General features: G+C 39.9%; 1 protein-coding gene across 1 annotated transcript; it reads right to left on the reverse strand.

The window, feature by feature from the left end:
• Positions 1-9,512: 9,512 nt before the first annotated feature.
• On the reverse strand, positions 9,513-27,508 carry LOC138618647 (neuronal acetylcholine receptor subunit beta-2-like). Its single transcript, XM_069694528.1, has 6 exons — positions 27,045-27,508; positions 18,429-18,574; positions 18,075-18,119; positions 17,625-17,734; positions 12,944-13,928; positions 9,513-11,349 (listed from the first exon to the last, which is right to left on the reverse strand). The coding sequence occupies exons 1-6, from the start codon at positions 27,094-27,096 to the stop codon at positions 11,194-11,196; spliced, it is 1,494 nt and encodes a 497-aa protein (XP_069550629.1). The 5' UTR covers positions 27,097-27,508; the 3' UTR covers positions 9,513-11,193.
• Between the last annotated feature and the right edge of the window lie 165 nt (positions 27,509-27,673).

The following is a 27,673-nucleotide window of genomic DNA, read 5'->3' on the forward strand; positions in this document are numbered from 1 at the left end:
GTTCGCCTTAGGTTGAAATCAGATACCCGGGCATTTTGTAACTATGTATTCATGAAGATCATGGACTTTTTAACTCTCTGCCACAACATCAATGGCCATTTTTCCAGCAGTTTAATGTGAGAGTGCTGCAAAGTGCCTTGCATGTCAGAGGCCAGCAGGTAAGGAGCCAGGAGGCTAAAGACAAGAGGAACTGCTCGGCCTTCCAATTTAAGCTCGATTAGGTTTGTCATTGGGGAGTGAAGTCAACCGAGGTTGTTGTGGGGGCATAAAGAAGGAAAGCAGTAGTGATTAAGTGCCTTACATTGTTCAGCAGCCGCCCCTAAAAGAATAGAAAAGACAGAAAGTAATGTATAGTACAAGGAGGAGTTTAATAGAGAGAGAGAGAGATGCAGATAGGGCGTGATCAGGGAAATTAAAGAGATATGGACAGCTAATATACACTCAGATCAGCTGACCATGAAATGTTTAAAAGCTCCAGAATAGATGTGATTTTAGTGAGGGAGTGTTTTCAGAAGAGAAGAGAAGAGAAGAGAAGAGAAGAGAAGAGAAGAGAAGAGAAGAGAAGAGAAGAGAAGAGAAGAGAAGAGAAGAGAAGAGAAGAGAAGAGAAGAGAAGAGAAGAGAAGAGAAGAGAAGAGAAGAGAAGAGAAGAGAAGAGAAGAGAAGAGAAGAGAAGAGAAAGAGACGAGACGAGATGAGATGAGAAACAGGGCTGCGTAATGTGCTTCAATGTGACACAGAGAATCTATTTGCAGAAAGGTATTTCTTGAATTAACAAGGAGCAAAGAAAAGCTGAGGAGGAGTCTCCACCCACCGGTCCCAAGAAGCAGGGGATCTTTTTTCTTGTCTTTTATTCCCTCTCTTGTTGCCTTTTGGCAGATTTACATTTCCCTTTTTTTTAACATGTCTTTTCTTTCTTTGTTCCTGTTGCACAATTCTCTTTTTCAGCTTGAAAACAGTAAGTTCATTCGAAGTGACGTGCTGCAAGGAAGATGGTGATGGACAAATGAAACCTTCTTGACATTTTTAGTGCCATAAAACAAATATTTGGATGTTTTCCTATGGTGCCAAGCTTTAAACACAAAAGGTCAACCTGCGACCTTTGTCATTTATTGAAAATTTTCCCTGAAATGACCTGTAACTGTATGTTTTAAAAGACAGAGTGATGACGGTATAGCTGTTCATTGATGATTTGTTCTAAAATCAGATTTTGATAAGCATTTGATGAAAAAGAGACATTGAAAATGTATGATTTTCAGGCTGTAGCAAAAAGAAATATCTTATTGTTTCTAACGTATACCACATCTGCTTCCTTCATTTAAGATGAATTTTCATTTGATTAGAAGTGAAACAGGTTGAGGACTTTACCAGGATTAAAAAAAAAAACGTCATCAAGGAAAACAGAAACTGTCCTCCATACTTTGTACACTTATACAATCTACTGTAGTCAGAAACTTTTCCGTCACTGTAAATCAGGATTTATAAAATGGTGTTAATGCTACTGTATGAACTGTAAGAGCTGTATTTTAAACAAAGTATAATCCTGATCTAGTCAAAGACTCTGCTAACAGTATTGAGCACTGCTTCTAAAAAAATATTAAAAGAATACATTGTCTTTGATTGTAAAAAAAAAAAAGGCAGAGGGTTTGCATTTCAAATCTTATAAATTAAAATCAACATCCGCAGAACTCCTCACACCCCTCTTTACTAAGATAAAAAAGAAAATGTGAGAGACAATTTCAAAGAAGTTGTGTGCATGAAAAAATATGTGTCATGCTTTAATTGAGTGTGGGTTCCTACAGTACATATATCAACGTGCACATACGGTATGTATACCCATGTGAGACTGCACAACAGATTGTATGTGCTAACACACTCGCATAGATCCAGCGGAGAAAGTAAAGCTAGATGGAGAAAAGTAAAGTAAAAAATGGGATCTGAGCGTCAGAATCAATCAACTGGTGTTTGGGCACTGTTTCAATCGGAGGAGACATCCTGTCCACTCTCCAAAACAGGAGGCAAACAGGACAAACCTCCTCTCACCCGCTTTCTACAAAGTCAACTTTTATTATTTTTTTAACTTTTGTCTTTTTCTCTGGAGCTACCTTATGAGATGGAAGCTCGCTTATTTTTCAGAACGATTCTTAACGATGGCAATTTGCGCGGGATATGCAGGTCTGCTGCATTACACCATCTACAACAGATCCCAATGGGCAGTCAAATTTTCTGTCAACGTGAGCCACCAGTAAAACCCTGAACAAACAACAACAACCTTTGCTCATCTAGTTTTACAGATGACAGATAATCCAAATTATTCTGCACGTGCGAGATGAAATCGTAAAGCCTCAATAAATGTTCAGAACAAAAATGACAAAGAGCAAATGTGTTTAGAGAAAAATATGGTACCTACTCCTACTAGTTTGCAAGTGCAGTCCAGACATTTGTATTCAGCCAAAAGGAAAAGGGTAAAGGACGTGTTGTACATTGTGTGTTAGACAGGACTGTCTTGGCTCATCCACATCAAACCTTGCACACTTTTTCTTTCTTCTTGGCTGAATGTATTCCTCCATTTTCTGTTACTTGCCACCCACTCTGTTGCTTTCATCTCTCTTTAAACTCTACTCTCTTCTTGTTTCTTTCCTCTTTCCAGCTAAATGTTTCGAGATTTCCTGCACATGTTATAAAGTAAGTAATGTTCTTCTTTAGACCTTTTTCACAGTAGACGTTTTGACTTGGCAAACACAGGTGTTACTAATATCATTATGAATTTCTGTGTCACATTCCCGCTGCAGCAGAGCTGTCGTTAATATGATTAGTTCCACCTGTTTCCAGCTATGACAAGTCACAATGCCTGCTGTAAAAAGGACTATTTAAAGAAGACTATAAATAAAAGCTCAAGACAGGGGAGATCTATTTGAAGAGGTTAAAACTGAGGGTCATAGAATTGAGAAAACAAGTGGGTTTAGTCTTTCCATGCCTAATTAAGTGCATTGCTAGTTCTTGTCTTTTCCCCCTGAGCAGGTTGCTGTCTCATTTCATTACTTGCCAGTCACACTGATGAGATGGCTACGGATAAACACCCGTTATAGTCTGACGTTACAGCAAGTCTGATCCTGAACCTGTATTATTGATCAGGTTGTGTCTGCGACAAATTTAGCATCGCCGTCATCCCGTGGATTACAGCTGGCTGATTTTCAGCCTTGAGGCTGAACCAGAAAATATTCTGCAGTTCTGCTTTTACAGACTGGTAATACACTCTGGACTCCACCAGAGGATACTGTGTCAGTGTCACATTTTGACTCAGCTATGCACGAAAAGTACACGCTTATATGACACCTCGGGTTGACTGGAAAGTAGGTCAGGGGTGGTTGGATGGAATCATGTATATAAAAGGAACACAGCTTCCAGGTGTGAAAAATGAGACCAATGTGGAAGTGCCTTAACTGCATTACCAATGAGGGCCACTAGGGGTTGGCTCCAACAAATGTCAATACATTTTTTCCACAAATCATAATGGTGTCATTCCCTAAAGCCTCTCCTTCTTATTCATTTTCTGGTGGTCCATCTGAAAGTAATTCCATCATTAATTAGATATTAGGCTTCAATAAGCGGCACGTTTGAAGGCCTGTCTGTTTGATTGACAGGCTTGTGGAGCAATCAAGTTTTCGCAATAGGTGAGTGGGTGTAGTGTCCTTGGAGATCAAGTCAGATCCATCACTGATAAATCTCTGGCTCATCCAAATATGGTCAATTCTGGCTCCAAACTAGCAAGATTGTGATGACCGAGATACCGAACTCCAGACCTCACAAACCAATGGGAGATGTCACAGGTGTCTGCCGTTTGGATGGAACAAACACAGGACTCTCACACAGGAGATCAGGATTTAAGTCCACAAGAACGCAAAAGTCAGTGTGTTTATTTTCTAAAGTAAAGAAAAAGTTAAGTTATTTAACTTCCATGACATATGTGGCGTTACTGATGTAAAAATTACTTATTTTAATCCAAACCATAATATTTTACTGAAACTAATCACAGGGTTTTTGTATCAACCTAAGTTTTCACGCCTAGGCGAGACAAAATGTGACACTGACACAGTATCTCCCGGTGGACTGGCGGTTGTATTACATGCTTTGACGTGATACCAGATTGGCTAATAGTGTTTTTCAGCTCAGGGGTTTTACACTTGTTTTGGTTCAAAAAGTTGTCAACTTTTTGCACTAGCAAATATATTTTGAATGACAAATAAAGCTGAGTAGATTCCATTTACAATTAACATAATATGGAAAAATGTACATGTATATCAGATATGTAGCACAAATTACAAAGTATTAGTAGTATTTTGACTGACAACATAATTGGGTTTCTGCCACTATGCAGTCTTGCAATAAGATATGTGCTTGTACTGACTACAACATGATTAGTCTCTTTTATGTGGCTATGATTTGGCACACATGACACTTAGCTATTAAGGGAAAGATCGTAGACTGTTTTAATACAGAAAACGTGAGTTATACTGTATGTGTTTGATGTTAATGTTTAACGAAAATCTATTTAAGTCTTTATTTCAAAATCTAAAAATAATTGTGAAATTTAAATTTTAATGTCTAAGATGTGACAAGTGAAGTGAATGTAATCTAAAAAAAAAAAAATGTTTTCCCTTTCCTATTAACTCAGTCTAAAAATTTTACCCTTCTTCCCATAATCCTCCTCTTCCTCATGATCAGTCTAATCCCACCCCACCACTATCACAACCCCTTTTTAGAAGCTCTCAGCATCCCCTTTTCTCCCACAGCTTGTCTTGATCTGCCAGTCACGCTACACTCCATGACCCCACTCAGCCCTTGAGCATGCACATCCTAAAACCCAGCCCTCCTTCCTCATCATCTCCACTATCACATCTCTCTCACTGCACTCTCTTCCTCCTCCCTCTTGGTCCAGAACCATTAACGCCACAGAGTTTACTTCCTATTTCCCATTCAGCCAGTGTCCACTATATGCCGTCTGCTTGGTCATGCTGTGGCCGGTTCCAGCCACCAGTAACTACTTAAGGTCCCATCACTGTTTGAAATCTAAGTTATCTGATTAAAGGCCCTTTGCAACTAATTAAATTGCTATCTCTTCATATGCCATGTTTTTCCTACGAACTCCCAGCTCCCACACACTCCTGTTCTCTCACATACATACGTAAAAATCTAGAACAACAACTTTCATACAATTATTTGCTTACAACTCCCCTCTACTTTATGTTTTATCGTTTCTGTACTTCTGGTTCTTTGAAGCACCAGCAGTGTCATGTCCAGTTAACCAGCAGCTGCCCGAGGGGTCAATCAGAGTACACTCATTATCTGGTATGTCTGAAGATATAATCCAAACAAACTGTCTCTGCTTCTCTTTGCCCTCTCAGAGGATGTGATCGTCATAGCTGCGAGTAATTTTCAATCAGTTTGAAATGTGTTAGGAACATTTCATTAATAGGAATCGCAATTCTCCCGAGTGGCCTTAAGGCAAGTGTCCAAATGGACCATGTCATCCTGTTATTATCATAACTCTTATCAGATATCTGGTGGCATGTATTTGACAAAAACTGCTGCATTACAACATATTGATGTAATTATAATGGATATAAATTATAGTTTTTCTCTGGTATTGAAATTTACATCTGATTGAAGATTTTTGAATTTAATATGAGGCCAGAGTATGTCTGCTGTTGCTGAGACACTGAACTCTGCAGTATCTGCTCTAGCCACTAGTGTGCAGCAGCATGCACTCTGATCTGTCAGCAGGTAGCAGACTTGAGGAACTATTATTTCTCTTACAGGGACATTTACAGAGCGACCCCTGAGCCCTGTTTAAAACCCTGTAAAGTATTTGGCTCTGCGATCAGTCCCTCAGCTGAGTGGCTCAGCAGCTCAGAGGAGAGGATCAATGCCCACACCCCCAATCAACTGCACAGCAGCTACACATTCTGTAATGCAGTAATGTAGTTCATAAATATCGACCATAGAGCTGAAATGGCAGGTATAAATCCTAAAGGAATGTCCTGTGCAGGATAATGGGGAAGATGGAGGGCAACCGCTGACTGCAGGAAACAGATCAGAATGGCTGACACTCACCATGCTGCATCGAGGTAGGAGAGCCTGATTGCAGCATAGAAAAGAAAAGAAAAGAAAAGAAAAGAAAAGAAAAGAAAAGAAAAGAAAAGAAAAGAAAAGAAAAGAAAAGAAAAGAAAAGAAAAGAAAAGAAAAGAAAAGAAAAGAAAAGAAAAGAAAAAACACTTCAGTATAGAGTTGTGGCATGTAGCCTGTACATGTGCTGCCTATTTGAACGACTTGTGAGCTACTGGTTTCTCCAATACTTCTTCATTTCTATCTCAGTTTAAACAGCTGTTGTATGACATTCATGAAAGTAAACTTGTCGAGCATTTCTAAATCCATACCAAGTTTTTGAGTTCAAAAACATTAGATTTGAATTTTTGTGGCAAACAGTCAAAAAGTCAACCCCATAAACTAAACTAAAAATCTAAATTTAAATCAACTAAAATATGCTGTGAAAACAGATTTCATTTGCAGTGTGCTATCTGTAGTTAATACATGTATGCACATTACACATGTGTGTGGGTTTGTCTTGCAAAGAAGAATAAATGCTTATTGATCTTTGATAAAAGCACGTCGCCTCCTCTGCCGGAGCCAAACAGAGTCTTGTGTCTCTTGTTTATGGCCGACCTTTATCATCTCTGTCATCCTCGATCATACCTCTCCCTCTCTTTTTCTCTCCCTCCCTGCTTGTAACTTTCCTCTCCTACCTCTCACTCCACCCATCCTGTTTCATCTCATTGGTCACACTTCATGGGACCACAACAACTCTCTCTCTGCCTTTTTTTTTTTCTGTCAATGTCTGACTTCTGAAGAATCTGCCTGTTTGCAGTGGCGCCATCTTTGAAGGGGTACACGAGTAAAGGAAATCAAACACACTCATACACACCTTTGTGTTATTCAAGAGTCAGTTGGGTTGTTTGCTGACAGTATAAAGTCAAAGGGAAAGGTGGGTATAATCCGATTGCTGTTGAAATCTGCAAGAAACCTACTTTCTTTTTTACTTGTGTAGTGTTAACAAAGTTGTTAGCTGAGACAGGTTAGCCACAACACAATGACTGCCAGGTCAGGAAGCAACCTGGATAGATTTAAGATAAGTTTGAATATAATTTCACCTGGTTGGCTCTTTGCTTTACACTTTGTTTTTTACTTTGTTTTCAATGTTGCAAGACCCCTGGGAAGTAAAAAAGGATAATTTTTTTCACTTCACTAGCAACTCATATTGGCTTTAGTCACTGACAAGCGAAGGATGAAATGTGCATATTTAAATAATTTTAAGGACAGAAGTTTATGTGAGTTTGGCTTAATCCTTTCTGATCAATCACCTGGTGAAGTTCTTTGCTGCCAAACACATGATAATCTACTCTGTGTCTACAACGACAAAGGGTTTTGCAGCAACAGTGACTGCAGTTGGACATTCAACATTTGGGAGACAAACTGGAACAAAGCAATGAACTAAAAGTTTTGTGATGTTTACAGAGCTAAATATGATGTGACTGTCTGACTCCAGCTGCAGCCCTCCAGACCACCAACAGCTCTTCACCCTTCAACCCCTCCATCCCTGCCAACACTCATGTGGCCACTCTCTTAATGGAAATTGATGCAGATGTCAAGTATCTAATTTACGTGTCATACGAGGAGAGGATGGCGAAACAAACATAAGCTATAATTGCTTAATCCAGTTCCAATTCAATGGTTGCCACTACATCTGTAGGATTATGTTAGTGTGTGTGTGTGTGTGTGTGTGTGTGTGTGTGTGTGTGTGTGTGTGTGTGTGTGTGTGTGTGTGTGTGTGTGTGTGTGTGTGTGTGTGTGTGTGTGTGTGTGTGTGTGGGTGGGTGGCTGATAAAATGTTAGCAATAAAATTACTATGACGCAGTAGCATCTTATTGGAAGCATCAGCAGTTGCTGGAGGACAGAAGCTTGTGTTCTTGTCTGTTTTGAAAGTGCAAATAATCAGGGACCTTAAAATGCCCATGCAGACTCTTACATAAAGTGTAACTGCTGTTATTTTTTGAATGTATAATTGTACCTTATTATTTTATTACTAAAATGCTCATGCAGACTCTTACATAAACTCTAATTAAATCTAATTATAAAAATTGTTACAAAATCTTAACTAACGCTGTTATTGTTGGAGGCTATGTTTTTGAATGTCTACATAATTACTAAAACCATGAGTATTACTAACAGGATGACTGTGAAGAAACGGCCAACTTTAACTCAAAACTTAGATAGTGTGTAATGTGATTATCTGTGGCATGGAACCAACAAATAGCCAGCTCTATCTGATGCTGCCACCTCTTTTTAACTTCTACACCATGTTGCAGGAAGCAGCTGCTATGGGATAAAGAGAGGGGTAAGCATCATAACACAGATTTTCCAGATTTACAATTGTGGGCGTGTGTGTTTATTCACAGGCTGTCTCTGCAGCAGTCATACCTACTGCCATCTTAAGCTAACAGAAGGTGAGGTTGCAAGCCCTGATGATAAAAGTCTGTCTAATGAATCTGCAGTCAGCAGACTAATATTCACTCCCTTAAACAGAACAATTCTCACACACTCACATACACAGAAATCTCTATTCACAACTACAACCGCGTTTCCAAAAAAATCTGAGACCCTGTGAACATTTTGTATGAAAACAGACTGTCATGATTTGCAAATCTTCAAAACCCAATTAATTGAAAATAGAACAAAAACAACATGAAATGTTGAACTTTTATTGTTTTATGAAAAATATATGCTCATTTTAAATTTGATGCCAGCACCATGTTTCAAAACATTTGTTTTGGTATTGTTTGCTGAAATAAGCAAGACCTTCCCTGAAAAAGACATTGTCTGGTTGGCAGTATATGTTGCTCCAAAACCTGTATTGTTCCGTGCCTGCACCCTCCTACCATCAAAGATGCTTGTTTTTAAACTGCGTTGATAACAAGCTGGGTGGTTCCTCTCCTCTTTAGCCCGCAGAACACGGCGGCCATTATTTAAACAGGTGTAATTTTTAGCTTTATGCATTTTCTTCCAGTCTTTTTTGCCCTGTTCCAATTTTTTTTCAAACGTGTTGCTGGCATCAAATTCAAAATAAGCATATATTTTTCATCAAACAATACAATTTGTCAGTTTCAACATTTAATATGTTGTCTTTGGTCTATTTTCAATAAATATGGGTTTACATGATTTGCGCATAATCACATTCTGTTGTTATTTACATTTTAAACAGTGTCCTAACTTTATTTAAAATGGGGTTGATTTTTTTTTTTTACTTTAACATGGTAATACTCAATTATCCTGTTACCTTCACACCAAAAAAAAAGAACGCGTGGGTGCAGAGAGGGTGAAATAGCTCAAAAAGAAGTTAATAGAAACTGGTGCATGTTTATAAAGTTGATTCATCAGGACCACTTGTTGCTTTCATTTCCCTTTATTGATCCATTTAGCAAGACATCAGGTCCCATCACAGTACTTTCCTGTAAAACAAAACTCAACAAGTCACGCAACATGACTGGCCAGTGGGAAGGCAAAATAAAAAGCATGTTTCATTGTACCATCCACAGAGAAAATAAAGATGAAAGAAATCAATACAGCTGGATTAGTACAGTACACCTTCTCCCTGTCTAACATTGGCAGCAGTGACAGACTAGTGCGTTATGACAGTGACAAGTTTTAATACCTCTTAGAGATAATTACTGGATGTGGATTCAAGTAATGTCTCTGACTGCGATAATAAAGCATACATCATGATGGAAGATAATGCAAGTGAAGAGAGGCGGTTTGGTTAAGTTGTTCCAGGTCAGTGTGTATAAAATACTGTACAATATTATTGCTGGTGGTTTTCTACGTGATGGATGTTGACAAACTGGATGGATGCTGAAAAACAACCTTCGACAAAACCAGCATACTGTACCTTTAAAAAAAAAAAAAAACACGGTGAATAGCAACAGCCTTATGGTCATTGGTTTGAAGTTTTTTTTTTTTTTGCAATATTGTAAAGTCCCTCTTTCATTTAAAAAAAATAAACAGCTTTTAAACATTACAACAGCAGTTTGTCATTGATTTGATCAGTCTTATTAAATATGTGCAGTGAGTTGTGTGAGCATAAAAACAGGCTGGGCATCCCGTCCCACACACCCACAAGTTATTACTGTATTTGATCAGTCCAGCAGTCAGATGTTCTGTGTCCCCTCTCGGTCTCATTTTCAAGGCAAAGATTATAAATTCATACAGTATGTGTGCTGTTGACAAAAGGATACATAGGGATGGATCTTCTTCTGAGTATCTACACAGAAGTTATTCATCTTCTCTTTAGGGGCATGTTGGCGGTGTGAGGCCCATATCTGCAAAATTTGTCTGTTTGTAAGAGTCTGTGGCTTTGTTCATCTTTGAGCTTTGAATCAACAAAAAAGAACGTAAAACAACAACCAAAAGTGCCTTGTATGCATGCTAGCACCAATTATGTTCTGTTTGAGCCATTTCAATTGGATTTAGACGTAAAGCAGAAGAATTAAGAGCAAAACCAAGTTCCATTCTGAACAGAAAAAAAAATCCAGTCCTGAGTTGCTGTTGGCCAGGTAAACCTTAATGAACAACGATAAGGGTCTGAGCATTTCTGGTAAAGGGGTTATTTTTAAATTACTGCTACATATCAAACCTTGGAGAGCTGTAGTTCTATGTTGACCTGTAAGTGAGAGCATCAAGGCTGAAAGGTAGGTGTCTTGTTTTGGCTAGTTTACTTGATTGTTTATTAAGTAGTAAGCACTGTGATTGATGAAAAACTTTTTGGGTTATAAATTTTGTGTTTCCATTTTTTTCTCTTCCAAATAAGCTTGGCTAACCTGGGGGTTAACTGGAAAAATAGATGCCAGCTCTGTAAATGATTTGGAGCAGAGGGTGTCAAGACTCGTGGAGGCTGAAGCGGGGCAGAAGATGGAAGGGGGGCAGGTGGCAGAAGAGGGCTAAAGTGCATCATTGTCATTTCCCAGTCAGAGTGTAGTGAGAGCCGGACGTGTGAATTTGTGTGTTAAATTGTTATCAAACCTCTGTTTCTGGGGGGAAGATCATTTCTGGGTCATGTTGAGATCAAAGTTCAGGCTTTAGATTTCAGTTATGCTCCATGTCATCAATAATGGGGGTGTTGTAATTCTGGAACAGAGGCTGCATGAAGAGGCCCAAAGTCCCGACCACACACACGCACACAAAGATCCACAGGAAAAGACGATCAATCACCATTGCCACGTATTTCCAGTCTTCAATGATCTGCAGAAAAAAAAGAGAAGTTTGATGTTAAATTTTGCTGCTGTATTGCTTATAGTCCTGAACTGAACTGATGTAAATAGTTAAACGTATTACCTTTTCTTTGATTTAATCATTTGTTTTATTTTAATATTCATTGTTAATTATTTATTGGCTAAAATAAATCTGACATAATAACAATATAAAGTGGTACAAATTTTTTTTTAAATCCCTGAATTAAATATAAATAAAAATACATCTGGCATCAAATCATATGTAAAAACATAAATCCTAAAGAATATCACAATAACAAAGTCCAGATTACAAAAAGTAATTCATCAATAACATACTTAATTTATTGGCTCAGCCTATAAAAACCTGAAGAGACCAAACAGACAGTTCAGACTGTGTCCTTGCAGTTCTAAAGTTCTAAAGAAGTGTACAGTATTTCTAGTATACTGATAGAACAATCTCCCTGAGACCTGAATGCCAACAGGTTACCATGTTCATCGTCACATTTGGTGGTTGAACACAAAGTACACAGGAGGCTGATGGGAATGCCAAATCTTTTGCAGGTATTTGGACAAACTGTTTTGGGCAAACTGGTCAGAGGATCATCAATCTAAGAAGATGTCACACTCTGTATAAAGTCTCATGTAGATTCTTCCGATATCTGTTGAGATATTTTAGTCAGGACCAAAGCGATGGACTGACCGACAGTCCAACATTGCCATTCATAGAGCCACATGGCTACTATGGCTAAACATCATATTCTTAAGGTTGCTACACTCCCAAAAATTTGGTAAAAATCTAGAAATAAGTAAATACAACCTATGTAAGAATGAAAAAAAATAACTATAAAAAAAAAAAGCAGGTGGGTATACAGGAGGGTGGATCAAAAAGTTCAGGAACTGTTCCTGTTACGTGCGAACATGTGTAAATAAGTAAATACAACCTATGTAAGAATGAAAAAAAATAACTATAAAAAAAAAAAGCAGGTGGGTATACAGGAGGGTGGATCAAAAAGTTCAGGAACTGTTCCTGTTACGTGCGAACAAAGTTACACACATTTTTCTGACTACTGGTACGTGTACATTTGCGATGCTCCTATGAACTTGAGCAAACAGTGCACATCACATTTTGTGTCAAAATTGGCAAACGAAACCCTTGAAATGACTCAGGAAGCCTACAGCAATAAAGCAATGAGCTGGCCAAAGTCTGTTCAGAAGTCATTTTCTTTGACATGCATGGGGTTGGGCACTATAAATTCGCCATCCAGGGTCAGAGTGTCAACATTGAGTACCACTGTGATGTTCTGAGGCTTCTGAGGGAAAACATTCAGTGTAAACGACCTGAGCCGTGGCACGATGGCACTTTGGTTCTCCCTAATATGACAACAAGCCCACTCACAGCGTGTTGAAAATGCGCAAACAACACCATTGTAGTTCACCGTCACTCGTACTTGCCAGAATTTAATGTGCGCTCTCTGCTCAACTCCTTTGTGACATCGTCACAGCAGTGCACTCAGCTTGCACGCAACAGGAGGAGTCTCTAAACGTATTAATTGCCCCTCATATATCATGATATAGGAATTTAGCTTTGTATTGCAAACACCTACCCCCTCATCATCATCCTCACTCTTCATCTTCTCAGCAATGTAGCGAACTCCATCTACTGCATCCTCCACATCAATGTTGCACTTTAGCGTCATTCTCTTCCTGAACTCTGTGTTCTCTGACGAGTCAGTGATCTTCCAGCCGTAGCGTTTGGCTGACTCCTCATTGACAAAGAAGGATGAAGAGGAATCTCTCATCCCCGCAGCAGTCCCACTCTCGGCTCCACACAGCTTCTGGTCAGAGTACTTTTGCTTCTGGTGTTTTTTCCGGAACCTTTCTCGGATGTTGGAGCTACCGGGTCTCCGCATGAAGAGGAAAGAGGGGAGCCTATACAGGAAGACACGTTTGACCCAGGGAGGCATGGTGTGCGTGCTGGGAGACCGATGGTGCACGTTGAGCACACAAACGCTGGTGACGATGGAGAAGGTGACCAGCACCATCGAAAACATAAGGTACTTTCCAATCAGAGGCACTGCTAAAGACGTGGGTGGCACAATCTTTGAGATAAGGAGTAAAAACACAGTAAGGGCCAGGAGGACAGAGATACAAAGAGTCATCTTCTCGCCACAGTCTGATGGGAGGTAGAATACCAGAATAGCTAATGATGTGATCAGGATGCAAGGAATAATCAGGTTGATGGTGTAGAACAGAGGTTTTCTCTTGATGATAAAGTCATAGGTAATATCCAGGTATCTGATATCGTTAGGATCTTCATTCTTGCGTCCAGGCAGTGAAACAATATCCCACTCACCACTGGGTTTGAAGTCATCACGTGACGCAAAATCACTGAGAAGAATGAGATCAATCTCTGTGTGGTCGTAGGTCCAGGAACGAAACTTGAGTGTGCAGTTCTGCTGGTCAAAGGGGAAATCACGGACTTCAATTTTGCAGGCCGACTTGTAGATAGCCGGTGGGAGCCAGGCCACCTCACCATTGTTGGAGACCACAGCGTTTGAGTAGAATGAGACTTCATAGGTCCCATCAGCACTGAGGAAAAGGTAGGAAATGAAGAGAAAGCAGAGAGTAAAGCACTGAAAGAAAGACTGATTACTGGAAGGATCATGGCAAAGCGTACAGTATATCTCAGTCACAAAAATTATATTGTACTGCACATTTATACAGTTAGATTTGATGGAAAATCGTCCATTCTTTGAGTGACTTTTCAAGGAATCTGAGCTTGCTAAAACTTGCTTTAACTTCCTGGGAAACAGGAAAGACCAGATAATATGTCATAGAGAAAGGAAAGGACTCGACGAAATAGCTAACGTTAGCTAGCTTCTCTATAGTACTATTGTTTGTATTGCTCACTCATCATGGAGCACAATTTTCCTTTTTTTTTTTCCATTTTCCATGCTTTCTGTCACAGAAGCTATCCCTGTTAAAGCACAAACAGATGGGTGAACCAAGTGGCCAAGAAGATTATGGGACGAGAAGAGAGCTGAAATGAAGCTAATTCCAAGACATTTCTATGTCAGAAAGCTTCACAAAAAACTAGGACAAAAACGGGACGCAGACCTCGCATGTGGTCCACTGGACAGGTGAGCAACCATTTGGCTAAAGTTATTGAAATAATAATGATAACTTCTTTGAGAGATGTTATCTGTTGGCTGCGTGTTGGCTAAAGCATCAGATAAATTTAGTTCAGGTGCGACTCAGTTGGTTTCTGAGCAGGCGAACCTGTTTTAAACTTGAACTGTTTGGTGGTGAATCATGGCTTTCTTACTTTGGACAGTCATCCAGCAACTGGGGTGGGGGGAGTGTAGCTATTATGGGTCAGCTTACAGTGGCTACTGGAGGACGGTTAACTACAGTTATATCTAACAATTGAGTTTCCATGGTGGGGAGCCACGTTTCTAATTCACTGAGACTCACCTCTCCACAGCAATGGCTCTGATTGGCTGATTGTTTCAGTCCATATAATGACTAGTAAAGTCCTTCAATACAGTTACCATGTGTCTGCAGGGGTGACACAAACAACAGTTTGAAGACCAAAGGATGCATTTATCATCTCTGGGGAACAGCTTGGCCTGCAACATGCCAGCAACATGACCACAACTGCCCCAAGACCTCAAATCTGCTGAGAACAACTTTTTTTTTCATCTCACCAAGGCTGCAGATGATGCATTATAAATAAGTGGCCTATCAATTATAAAGTAGGTCAGGAATCCAACAATCACACTTGGCCTCTAATGCTTTGGGGCTGCTGTGTATGTGCAGACTAATTAAAAATGCAGAGGCCCCACCTGTTTACTGTTACCTCTGGTCTCAGACTTAGTCAGAGATCTCAACCTGAAGTCACCTGAAGTGGTGCTGATCGTCTACTATCGTTTTGCCTCCTAAGCCATTATGCACTTCATGTGTTCTTTGGCTGACCAGCAATCTGTGTTCGTAAAAGTTTAATGCCTACAAGCCCTGCAAGTGGTGGGGAAACTCTGCTGACCAAAACACAAAAGCTACAAATCTAAACGACGGTGAGCCTGTCAGGCGATCTCAATCTCAGGTTACAAGTCCATTCTTGGCTTTGGACACAGTAGTTGAGAAAACAATCACACAACCAAGTCGCATTGAACTGTTCATTCAAGTTTAATTTTTTTCCAATCACTTTAGGGCTTCTCGTGCCTAAAATTCACAAAATGAATTATTTAAACTCCACCTGATGAAGAAAATCATACAGTATGACTGAGAGCTCCAGAGCAGTAAAGGTTAAAGGTCAAGGTCACTGTGACCTGACGTTTTTCTCCCATTCTTATGAACACGATATCTCAGGAACACTTCGAGAGACCTTCTTCAAATTTGGCACAAATTTTCACTTGGACTCACGTACGAACTGTATAGATTATGGTGATCAAAAGTCAGAGGTCAAAGTCAATATGACCTAATTTCCATCTTTTCTGGCAGTCCCATTCCCATGAAAGCAACATCTCAGGAAGGCCTTGAGGGAATATCTTAAAATTTGGCACTTTGGTAACTGTGACCTCACAAAACATGTTTGTGGCCATAACTCAATAACTAATACGTTAATCATAACAACAATTCACACAAATAGCTAATAGGGTAAAAAGATTATTATTGTTTTCTGTGTATCCTTTAACACCATAACTGAGGGGAGATTGTGACCATATTTCTATTTTATGACAGATACTGAATTGGTGACATTACCCTGGGTGTTAATCTAGTAAATGCAGTGATTGTATAGATCTTCTGGGCTGTCAGGATTGAAGTTGCGTGTGAAGCATCCCACGTTTTACAATTTATAACTTCTTTGCTTTTTTGAGTTTTGACAGATATGCATGTAAACCACAACTGCAGTGGCTATATCCAATTAGTGTAAATTCTGGTTTGACCTTGATTTAAAGAGTTTCAACATTAAATACATTACAAACAATCTCAAATTTCTGTTTTATTTACTTCAAACCTATATGACCAAATAATTTTCGCATATCACAAACAGTTCACTTCAAGCCAATGTCAGTCCACTGATTATCATATTAGCCGATCACGAAATAAAATCAATGCAAACCTAGAACTCAAAAAACATTTATCAATTTGTATGTCAGTTAACTTAATACAAGAAACTAGCAGATGGAAAGGAGACCCCAGGTGTTGACCTACAGTATATGGGTGACAGATGAGGTCAGGTTCAAAAGCTAACTCAGCTAACACTCCAGTCAATAAAGGCAGCCGGGCTAATTTCTCCTTGACTGATTACAGCATCAAGATTTTTGTGTATTGATCCTCCCCTGCAGCCATTTTGTAAAGCTGCAAGATGATTCTTATATGTGCACACAAAGTGAAAATATCAATGTCTTATACATTCCTGCTCAGCAGGTAAAACCACACGATAATGTACAAGGATGTGGTCAAATGCAGGGTATCATTGATTTCTGTTGACACATGAATTGTGAAGGCCATGATGGGATCCAGTGCGCATATTGTATTGATCCTATGTATGTAGGCATTTATAGGAATAAATCTCATAGAAAACCCTTCACGGTAATTTAATCACAGCTGAAATAAAATGGCTTCTGGTGTTCTGATTTTGGTTAAAATTATTACAAACTGATCACAGTGTAGTTTTACTTCAAGTGGACTAGTGAATCAATATTTTCATTAGTCTATTGATGACAGTCAAAGGTATGACCAAATGCACCAAAACTGGTGACCTTCTGGGTGAACACTTGAAGAAAAGAAAAGAAAGGAAAAGAAAAGAAAAGAAAAGAAAAGAAAAGAAAAGAAAAGAAAAGAAAAGAAAAGAAAAGAAAAGAAAAGAAAAGAAAAAACATTAACATTATATTCACACTTTAAACCCTGTCTACTGTAGCTGTGTTTCTTTTATCTTTCCGGCAGATTTTTAATCTTAGTCTCACCCCATCTCTCGTTCTATACAAAATGCGTAATCTCTCAAACCCTAAAAGATCACTCATTATCCCGAGTCTGTCTGCAGGCACTCCAGACAGCGTTAAAAAAAAACATTTTCATTATCCTCAAAACAGGTGACAAGTGGGATAAAAAAGGAGCGATAAGAGGATAGATGGAATAAGAGGATAGAATGACAAACCTTTTAGGGAAATGGGGCTTTTGTAACTATTGCAGTGAAGTTTCTTAATCGTTCCGTCTGTTCCTACTTTCATCACTCAGTTTTACAGACACACACAGATTTTGTTTGTTACAAAATGGACATACTTGTTATAGAGGACAATGTCTGGCAGCCAGATGTGTTGTGACGGGAGTCGGATTTTCTTGATTCCCTCGTACTCTTCAGGATCCCACATTAATCTGTAGTCATTCCATACCTGACGCAGAAGTGCACACAAACACACACATTAATAGCGTCATCCAGGAATCAAATACATGCAAATGTGAAAACTCATAGAAATGACATTCATGCTTTTAGAAACCATAAATAAACATGAGCTGACCTCACCAGTGCATCATCTTGCGTATTCTTTATCAAACTGCTGTACCGCAACAAACCTAAACACATGACGGTGTGTCTGTGTGTATTTGTGTCAATGACTAATACAACTCTGACACGTGTTGTGCCACTGATGCAGGCAGTGTTTTGATGTGCCCTGACACACAGACATGCACACAAAAAAACACAAAAAGAATACAGAAGGAGAGGACACAAACCTGAGTGAGCCAACAGTTGGTCGTCATTATCTGCTCCCTCTCGTTCTGAAACACAGACAGACAGATGTTTTGTGAATGGCTGAGAACATGGCCGCAGTGTTTAGGTAGTGGCTGAACTCAGTGGTCTTATTAGCAATGACCATCTGTGTTGTCGAATCGTTTTAAATTAGTCAGCTGCAGTATGGCTCCATGATAACAACATAATTGGATTGATGTGTGTGTGTGTGTGTGTGTGTGTGTGTGTGTGTGTGTGTGTGTGTGTGTGTGTGTGTGTGTGTGTGTGTGTGTGTGTGTGTGTGTGTGTGTGTGTGTGTGTGTGTGTGTGTGTGTGTGTGTGTGTGTGTGTGTCCTTACCACGTTGATCAGCTGGGCTAGGGACACCTGAATGTAAATGGTGACCTGCTGGCTGTTGTTGACAGCTGGTCTGATCAGCTTGTTGTAGCGCTCCGGCGACAACAGGTGACTCACCAGCCGTTCCTCCACCTCCGCACACAAGGCAGCTTCGCACACACACACACACACACACACAGAAGCACAGATATAGTGAAGTCAGTTCATATTCATGTAGCATATTTATATACCCAACAGAAGTTGACCAAAGTGCAGCAAACATCAGACAAAATTCAAACAAATCAGAGTGAAGTAATAGAACATAAATGCATAAATAAATAAAAAACATTAAGCCAAAACAGCAAGCTTTCAGTTTTCCAAGTGTCAGTTTAATATAATTTTTAATCCTCCTGGTTAAACACGGGCTATTGACATTCATGTTATAGTATGATTTAAAAAACATTGAAGTCAGCCTTACTTGTTGTAATTCTGGGTCAGAGGTTTTGGGAATTTCCCTTAGCTGTGACATCTCAGACACGACTGTCAGTGAATCCCATATTAACACTTTTATTAATATTTCAGCTACACATTTTCTAGTCTGGTTTCACGTTCTCTCAGAATAGACCCAGAAAATATGTCAATTTTTCCAGTAGGCTATATTATGCTTAAATGAGTTTCATTCATTATGCTTGATAATAAACGGACAACAATTTAACTGTAATTTCAAATCAAATGGAAGAAGATTTATTGTAATGACATAAAACAGCAAGAAATCTCACATTTCCTCTGCATACTGTTGAAACCTCATTGGAGCTTCTCCAATTTATTCTATTTCACAAAGCTAAAATATCCTCAGGCCATTATGTAATCTCATGCTGTTGGATGCTTCACTAAAAACATCAAATTGCAGTCTCTACAACTGCGTCAAAAAAAAAAAAAAAATTCCCCAACATTCCTAATTTGATCATGTCAGTGCAGTGAGTATTGAGATGATGCACTCCTATGAAGCATTGAGGGGGCCTCGCTTTGAATAATATGTGTCTTAAACAATTATGGTAAAGAGAGATCTCCAAGATGAGTAAATGCAAACAGCCAGGGTGACATTCATAGCTTTGGTTGTGTTGCAACCTTAAGTTCACTTTTATTGCTGTACAGTCTGATGTGAACGATTATACCTGAAAGAGTTTAGTTCTCTTTTCTCTGCTGAGTGAGAGTGGAGAGGTTAAAGTGGCTCTATTGTCAAAATAAATAAGTGGTTGAAAAAAAGAAGCTACGGTTTTGTTTAGCCGTTCATTCATTGACCTTATTTTGCATCTAACTTATTTTAAACATTACATTCTGGTTTAGTGCTTTGAAAGAAGAAATCAAAGCTCTTGAAGACATTAAACAAAACCTGATAAAAAAAAAATTAAAAAAGGAATTGTCCCAACCAGCTTCTCAGTCAGCTTCATGACCACCACTGACATCCTCTTGGTTTTCACTGAAGTTAAAATGAGAAATCACATAATAATAATAATAATAATAATAACAGAAACACACACACACACTATTCATGTCTGATCTCACAAACAGATCAAATGTAATACTGTATTTAGTAACAGTCCAACACACACACACACGTTAGACCTACAAACGTCCTACCCAGGCATTAAACCATACACTGCATACTACATATTGCATGTTAACAGTGCATGCAATATGCAGTTCATATGACAATAATGAGTCGCATTTTAATACATTTACAAACAGAGAGAGAGCGACCGCAGGGCTGATTTCACCCATGTAATCTACACAGAACGATGTCTGACTGGGTCAGAGAACTTCAGTGATAGTTAGTGGTTTAAAACACTGACGCTGCCGGACTTCAGTACATTTTAAACACATTTTAACATTCCTGAGTCCCAAGCTTTTTCACTCAAAAACACAGTCTCCGTCATTAACACTGTGAAGCATTCAGCCGCACAACTCCACTTTAACAGTCTTTCCACAACCTGTTTGTAGGGGATTTTTATGGATAAATATCTGCTGCTGTTTTGACACGATGAATATTCAGAAATGCAAATATTAGAATGGATTTATCATTACCAAGTTGTCTTTTGACTGCAATCTGAATAACCTTTTTCCCCTGTTCTCCCATACAAACAAACAAGGCACTCTGTGGTACAGTTCTTCACAAACACTTTTACATTTTAAGTTTTTTTCCTCCAGTTTAGTCTTAAACCAGTTTTTTTGTAATGTTTTGCCTCGTCTATTTTTATTTTGCTTTGTTTCTGGAAGGCTTTTGTGGCAGCTCTGTTTGTGTTTCATAAATTACGTTTGCTTGACATGATTGTTGGCTGTGGTTTTCCAGCATATAGGACAGTATAAACTGGAGGGTGACAAGAAAGATAAGAAAGCGGTGGATTACATAAGAGGTCAATATTGTGTGAATTTCAGCCAAAGGCATCATGAGCCTTTATCTTCACGAAACATCTTACTTAAAGTGTGAAGCTGAATCTTAAGCTCATGATTAATTATCTTAAGAACAAGAACAAAACACCAGAGTGTTTGAAAAGCAACTAATATAATTTGTGTTAACGTCTTGGTGAAGAACAACACCGTCGAGTCCCTTATGACGCAGTCTACTTGAAGTGCCGTCTGTTTTGAGATGAGTCATCTATGACATTGTCAGACTACAGTGTGCACAGAGAAAACAGTGGTCTACCTTTGCCAGGCCAGTGTTACAGTTCCACAGCAAACAGGACCCAAACACACGACACAGAGGCAGGAAGACCGAGCAAAAAGGAGCTTTTACCTGCAAACTGCAGGCAAACATGCAAACCAAATCTCAAGGAGCAAGCAAAACCAGCAACAGGCAAAAGTCATCTATGAGGAAACCCAGTGGTAAAGCTGTGAACTCATGCTGATAAACACAAACTGGCTGAAACCGGTAAAGGCAGAACTAGATACACAGAGCACTAATTGGCTAATGAAACAGGGGTGAGCACAAGAACTGGTGTTGGGAAAGAGAAAACAAAACAAAAGGGCAGGAAGTAAAACAAACCGAAACAAGGTGTTAGTGATTTCAAAGTAAAACAGGAAACACAGAAAGCTCAAGGCAGAACCATGACAACCAAGACAGGTTCACCTCAAACCAATACATAGTTTGGAGGTGATCCGATTATATGATGTAAGTTTAAAAAAAAAAAAAGAAGAAGTTGCTGGTTGAGACACATTGGGGAGTGACACATAAAAGACTTGAACAGCTTTGGCAGTGATGTACATCCTCCTACTGCCTGTAATAGTCGAAGTTTTGAAATCGGACACAATCCAAACCCAGAGACAACTACTATATGACAGCTGTATTTCCTTATTCAATGTCAGCTCCAAACATTCAAACCATTTTCAAGAAGAATACAGTATCTTATAAGCATTCACATCAGAACACATAAAACACTTCTGAACTGACATCAGCAATATACTTGTGTCCAGACATCTCAGTGCTGTGCAGTTAGCAGCTTTGGACAACTGTGAAAAAATTTTGTTTTGGCAGTTTACTTTCACCGGCATACCCATGCACCCAGCTGTCTTATTAATATCTACTCAAGAAGACACTGTGCTCTGAGACATGTCAGGATCAAAATCAAGTAAGAGGCGCTGAGCTTTAAAGGCAGGTGCAGGAAGGACAGGTATACTCTACACATAGTCACTCCGCATTAACCTCCAACAAGCCTTCATCTGAAGAGGAGACGGGTGAAGTGTCCAGCGTCTGAGCAACTGCGACACGACACTAAACCCTGAGGGTGAATGTCCTTGGAGACAGAAAGCTCTGTCTGTCAGGATTAGACAGAGAGGAGACGGAGACACATGCGAGGAGAAGAGGACAATAGACGCACATAAACACACCACAATAAAGAATGGCAGCATTAGAATGAGAGACAAAACAATTCCCAGATTAGTATAATCATCTGATAAATGAAATAGGATCATGCCATATTATGGTGATGATTCAGGAAAAATGACAGTGATTCATAAATTTGTTTAATGGGATTACAGCCTGGTAACAATTCATTGTTTACATTCAATAAGACTGCAGACTGCTGGTTTCTTGTTCGAATTAAAAGCAGCTGGTTTTCAGATTTTGGTTCCCTGGGAGGTGAGACCACACTTTCTATCAATCCTGTTGGGTTTGCTCATTGTTGGTTTTTCAGCTTTATTTGTCATTGTGCTTTGGTTAATTGGATTAAAGCCCTCTCAGGAAGCAAGAGATGTTAAACCCCACAACACATACAAACACATGAAAGCCAGCAAACCTGTTTAGTAGGTTATTAGTATCTATGCAGTTAAAATGAAACAAAAAGATCCACTGAAAAAAAATGTAAGGGCCATTCCACCAATTTCACACATAAGTTATCATGAGGACCTTTACAGTTTGTGAAACAGTTGTATAACATCTGCTGTGGTCCCAGTCTTAAAACCTGACCTTGTGTAAAATTGAGTTTGAGAGACAGTAGTACGAGGGCGGATGAAAAAGTTCTGAGACTGCTCCTGTTGCACAGAGCTCAGCACCATGACGTGCACAGGGCATGGTGAAGCTATAACCTCTGTAAGTCTTCTAAGTTTTGTCACTCTATCAACATTAACACCTGAGTTACACACGTTTTTGTGGTCAAACTCAGGAGATCAGCCATGGAGCCCCTTGAAATGTTTTTGAAATCTTACGGCAATGAAGCAATGAGCCAGCAGAGGTGTTTTTAGTGGCATTTGTTTTTCCAAGACGAGCAGAACGTCTCTGTCCAGGGCCGAAAAAGGCACATCACGTCAGGAGCGCAACCAAGTGGGTTTGCTTTGACATTCGCGGAGTTGTGCTCCATGTTGTGCACTCTCTGCTCAGGTTTTGGGTCCGTGGTGAAATCGCAGTTGCACCTGGACCAGTGGTCACACAAGCGTGTGGAACTCAGGTGATGATGTTAAACAAGCAATGAAAGTTCAAATACTTACCCGAGAAGGTTATAGCTAAGCAGCGACAGGAAAACCTTTCCTCATAATTGATCTCTAATCATTATAGGTCATTTCTTTATTGTTCATGAACTTTTCAGTAGGGAACATTTTTTTTGTAGCAGAGAACAATCAGTGATATCCAGAAAGCTTTTCAAAGAATAAATTAGATTTCTTTCTATGAATACCAGCATAGAAAAAGAGCTCTGTACAAAATCTTGTGTGAAGGCTTGTTCTTCAGTGACTAAATAGATACATTTCAAATACACACATTCATGGTGGTTTGACCTTTCAGTGTGGCTCCTTCGGTAGTGGCTTCAGGCTTTGCTTTGCCCAGGCTGCTCTCTGATTTCTACCCGAGAGAAATAAGAGATGTCACAGTGCCTTAAAAATGTAAAGGGGACAGTATAAAAATAAACCAGGCACAAAAAATTTATAAACTGTGAAAGACAATCGACTTCATGTGACCACTGAAAAGGATTGGAGATTTGGAAGAAGCGCAGTAAAGATCGCGTGGAGTGACGTAAGGCTCTGGGCTTGATAGTACATGCTAAAACGGTAGATGAGGCTAAAATGAGATGTGTATGAGCTTGATGTAAGTAGGAATTAAGCGTTAGGGAGTCTACCAGCAGGTCTCATCACACATGTATGCGCGCACACACACACACACACACACACACACACACACACACACACACACACACACACACACACACACACACACACACACACACACACACACACACACACACACACACACACGCACACACACGCACACACACCTCTGTCTACCTCACTGCACTCTCGCCACCTCAATAATTCATCGCCGCTAAAATAAAAATACCATCATCTTACATGCACAGAGACTCGAACACAATCGGAGATTATTCTCCCAGTCTTTATCACCCAGATGAAATCTACACAGCGTCCATCACAACACACGGATCATGTAGAACCACACAAAATACCTCATCCAGACATGCTGCTGTGTTTGAGTGATACTGTGTCATCAGTCGAAAGTACATAGAGAAAGAAAAAAAAAACATCAAAATTCCGCATCCTGTAGGTTTCTTTTTAGTGTCGTAAATTATTCAATGCGCTACCATCTGGGGTGGCCTTTCTTAGGCCAAAACAATTTAGGCTTCAGCTGTCTTTGGCTTTACTCAGTACACTGCCCAAATCAGTCCTGTTATAAAAGACACCCATGTGCCATTCATACGCATCCACAGCCACATGGTCCAGTTCCAACAAGACATTTCACATTGCTCATATTGAATCTAACGCCTGAGAGATTTTTGTGTTTTTCTTGTCTCATGGGATTTCTGTTGCTTGTTTTACCCCCAAACTTTTTCTCATCACGGACAGTCTTTCTGTCTGAGAGGATAAAAAACACGTATTCTCTTACTGCAATGTTCTTTTACTGTCACAACCTCTCCCTTGTGTCTTTCTGTCCTGCTTTGCTCTTTTCTTCCAAACAGTGACAGGAACATGCGCATGTTTAGGACACAAGAGAGGGAATGGATGAAGGGAAAGTGGCTTTCCTATGTTTTCAGCTCCGTCAGTGTCACTTTTACATGAAACCGCTGCTCAGGTTTGCACCACCCGATGCAGTCTCTTGTGCCTGCAAAGCACAGTGATTCCCTTCCTTCATCTGCCTGCTTCTCTCCTTCAAAGAGCAGCATCCGAACAAGTGTGCCAACGCAGTGACTAATAGTTTACTATGAAGTGTTGACTCACTGATCCTGGGCCCTGTTGACCGGACACACATCTGCAGTTATGAGAAAGCAGTTTTTAAACTCATGAGAGACAACAACTTTAAAATAACCCCGGGGACAAAACTTAACGCTGCATATTTCTGCCCACCCATGTATTAAGTTTCACCCTGTGGCCACAGAGAAGGCGAGTCTGCGTTGTATGAGGGTTTCGTGCAACATGCTAAATGCAGATAGTGTTTGACCCTGCTTGCTCTCCCAGGCATATTGCGAGCATTTAATGAGCAAAGCATCTCATCGGGTAGCTGTTGCACACACTAGCACATTAACTACAGCAAGCAGCTGATACTGAGAGGGACCACCGGAGACAGAGGAATGTGTGATGTAGAACTGAATATGTCAGATAAGTTACAGCATTAAGAGTTTGGAAAAAACTAAAGAGTTAAAATGTACAGTGAGATAGAAAATGTGGCGTACAGGACCAGACTGACAGACAGAAAATGGCACAGAGAGAGAGAGCGAAAACTGCGCCACAGTTATTACCCAATTGGATTTCAGATAGTAAAATGATACTTGTGACTTGTTTTATTAAATACTCTTAAAATGAAATTGACTTTCTTCTGAACTGACTGTCATTTTAACCTTAAAGCTTTTATTAGAACTCCAGCTAACTTTAGCTGTTTCAAAGTATTAATTAAAAGTTTCACTATCTGCACAGAGGATGCCTTTATTCCCGTAAAAACCTGCCCAGCTCATGGTCTCAGGGATGAAATTAGACCTCCAATCAGTGATTTTAACTATACTGAACTAGTTATAATGACGTCCATTTGTACAATTAAATTCCATCATGATTTAATTGCCTATTGGGTGCTTTTGCAAAGTTGTTTTTTTGGGTTAGTGATCTTCTTTGCTCGCTAACTAGAATACCCAAAATTCATTCGATCTAAATAAGACGAGTGATCTGTTTCCTATACTGATATACTCTACTACAGTAGCTGTTTACTTTGCTCTTGCTGGTGCTTGCTATCCCTCCATCCATTGAATTCATCCATTCAAACACTCAAAGAGTCTGGGGAAGCAAACACAATACTGAGCATACTGTTGGCCTTCTTAAAAGCTGCAACGAGATCCCATTTCAGCACCGTGGACAGCTCCTGGACAGGGATCCCCCTCCCACCTAATTCAGGACCAAAGACAGCACCTCACACGTTTCTTCATTCAATAATAACCATCTCGAGTACATCATCTGATCGATGTGCAGTATGTTAAAGGCTCTGAGGACAGTTCATTTAAATCCGGCACACTATGGGCCACAGAATACCATGATGAGATTACATGTAAATTAAAAGCCCTAATTGAGTCTGTAATTAGAACCACACCGTCCAGCTGCTCATGAGAAGTCATGAGAAGAGCACAAAGCCAAATTTGTTGTTTTAATATCTGGCAGGGACTTAATCAACATAAAGAAATGTGTGCAGAAAAAACGCACATTTCTCAAATTTCACACCCATGCTCATGAATAAAGCTAATTTAATTCTGACTTCGTGGGTTTGCTGTGTAAAGGAGAGCAAGTTAGTTAATTGAGGCGTGTTGAAAGATCACGTGCTAAACTGTCTGACGCACGGAAACGCTACTTATCCCCACTGGCCTGCTTTCCGGTATGTTGTCTGTAAGGTAAAAGTATGGCTTAAAAATAAATAGGAGCAGAGAGCATTGTTGATTTTTTTTTTCCTACAAGAGAAGTAGACCTATTGCTGTTTTTTTTTTTTGCAACAAAATAAATGACATACCAGACCTATCCATCTAATTGTCATGCTTGATGGTAAGACAAAGTATGCCATTTTACAATAGACAGCCCAAGACCGAGTGATTAAAGCCCCCATACGCGTAAAGTAAAAGCCCCCCCATCCCGTCCCGTCCAGCACCAGGAGGATTTGAAAGGATTACTCACTTGCCACGGTGAGAACCAGAAGAGCCAGCGCTGCTTTCACCGAGGCTGCCATCGCTTCCTCCCCGCCAGTGCGACACACACACGAAAACTTGCAGACGAAAAGTGTTTCTCCCGTTTTCTTGTTTTCTGCGCTCGGTTTTGTAGAAAGTAAAAGTGTGAAGGAAAAAAAAAAAAGAAGAAAAAGACAGAACGGATTATAGCGGTTTCATTGCGAGAGATTCCACAGATGGGAGCCGGTAGCTGAAGCTTGGAGGCATGGAGAGGAGTACTGACTGCTGTCTGACCCAAGAGATGAGGAGGCTGGATGCTTTCTGCCAGAGCGCATCGACTCCAGCGCTGGTCCTGCTGTGATTGCACGCAGCGGAAACTGTCTGTAGAGTACAGAGTCCCTCTAAATTATTTTTGAGCGATGCAAACAACGTTTTCCTGGGGAATGTGGTTGAGGAGCTATTGGGGATACGCCAACTCTGTTATCGTCAAAGCGGCCATTCTTCAGATAAAAGATTTAAGCGCCCTGGTCCCTGCATTGCCTTGCCCGCCCAGTGCGCTCCCCCGCTGGGCGTCAGTTTCACTCTCTGCCGTCTTGATCGACACAGTTTGACACGTGTGACAACAAACAGGAAGCGATA

This window comes from Brachyistius frenatus, unplaced genomic scaffold, assembly GCF_029030835.1.
Source record: "Brachyistius frenatus isolate BFR_SWC_R1_liver_20210118 unplaced genomic scaffold, ASM2903083v1 Contig_17, whole genome shotgun sequence".
In the NCBI taxonomy this organism is placed as follows: domain Eukaryota; kingdom Metazoa; phylum Chordata; class Actinopteri; family Embiotocidae; genus Brachyistius; species Brachyistius frenatus.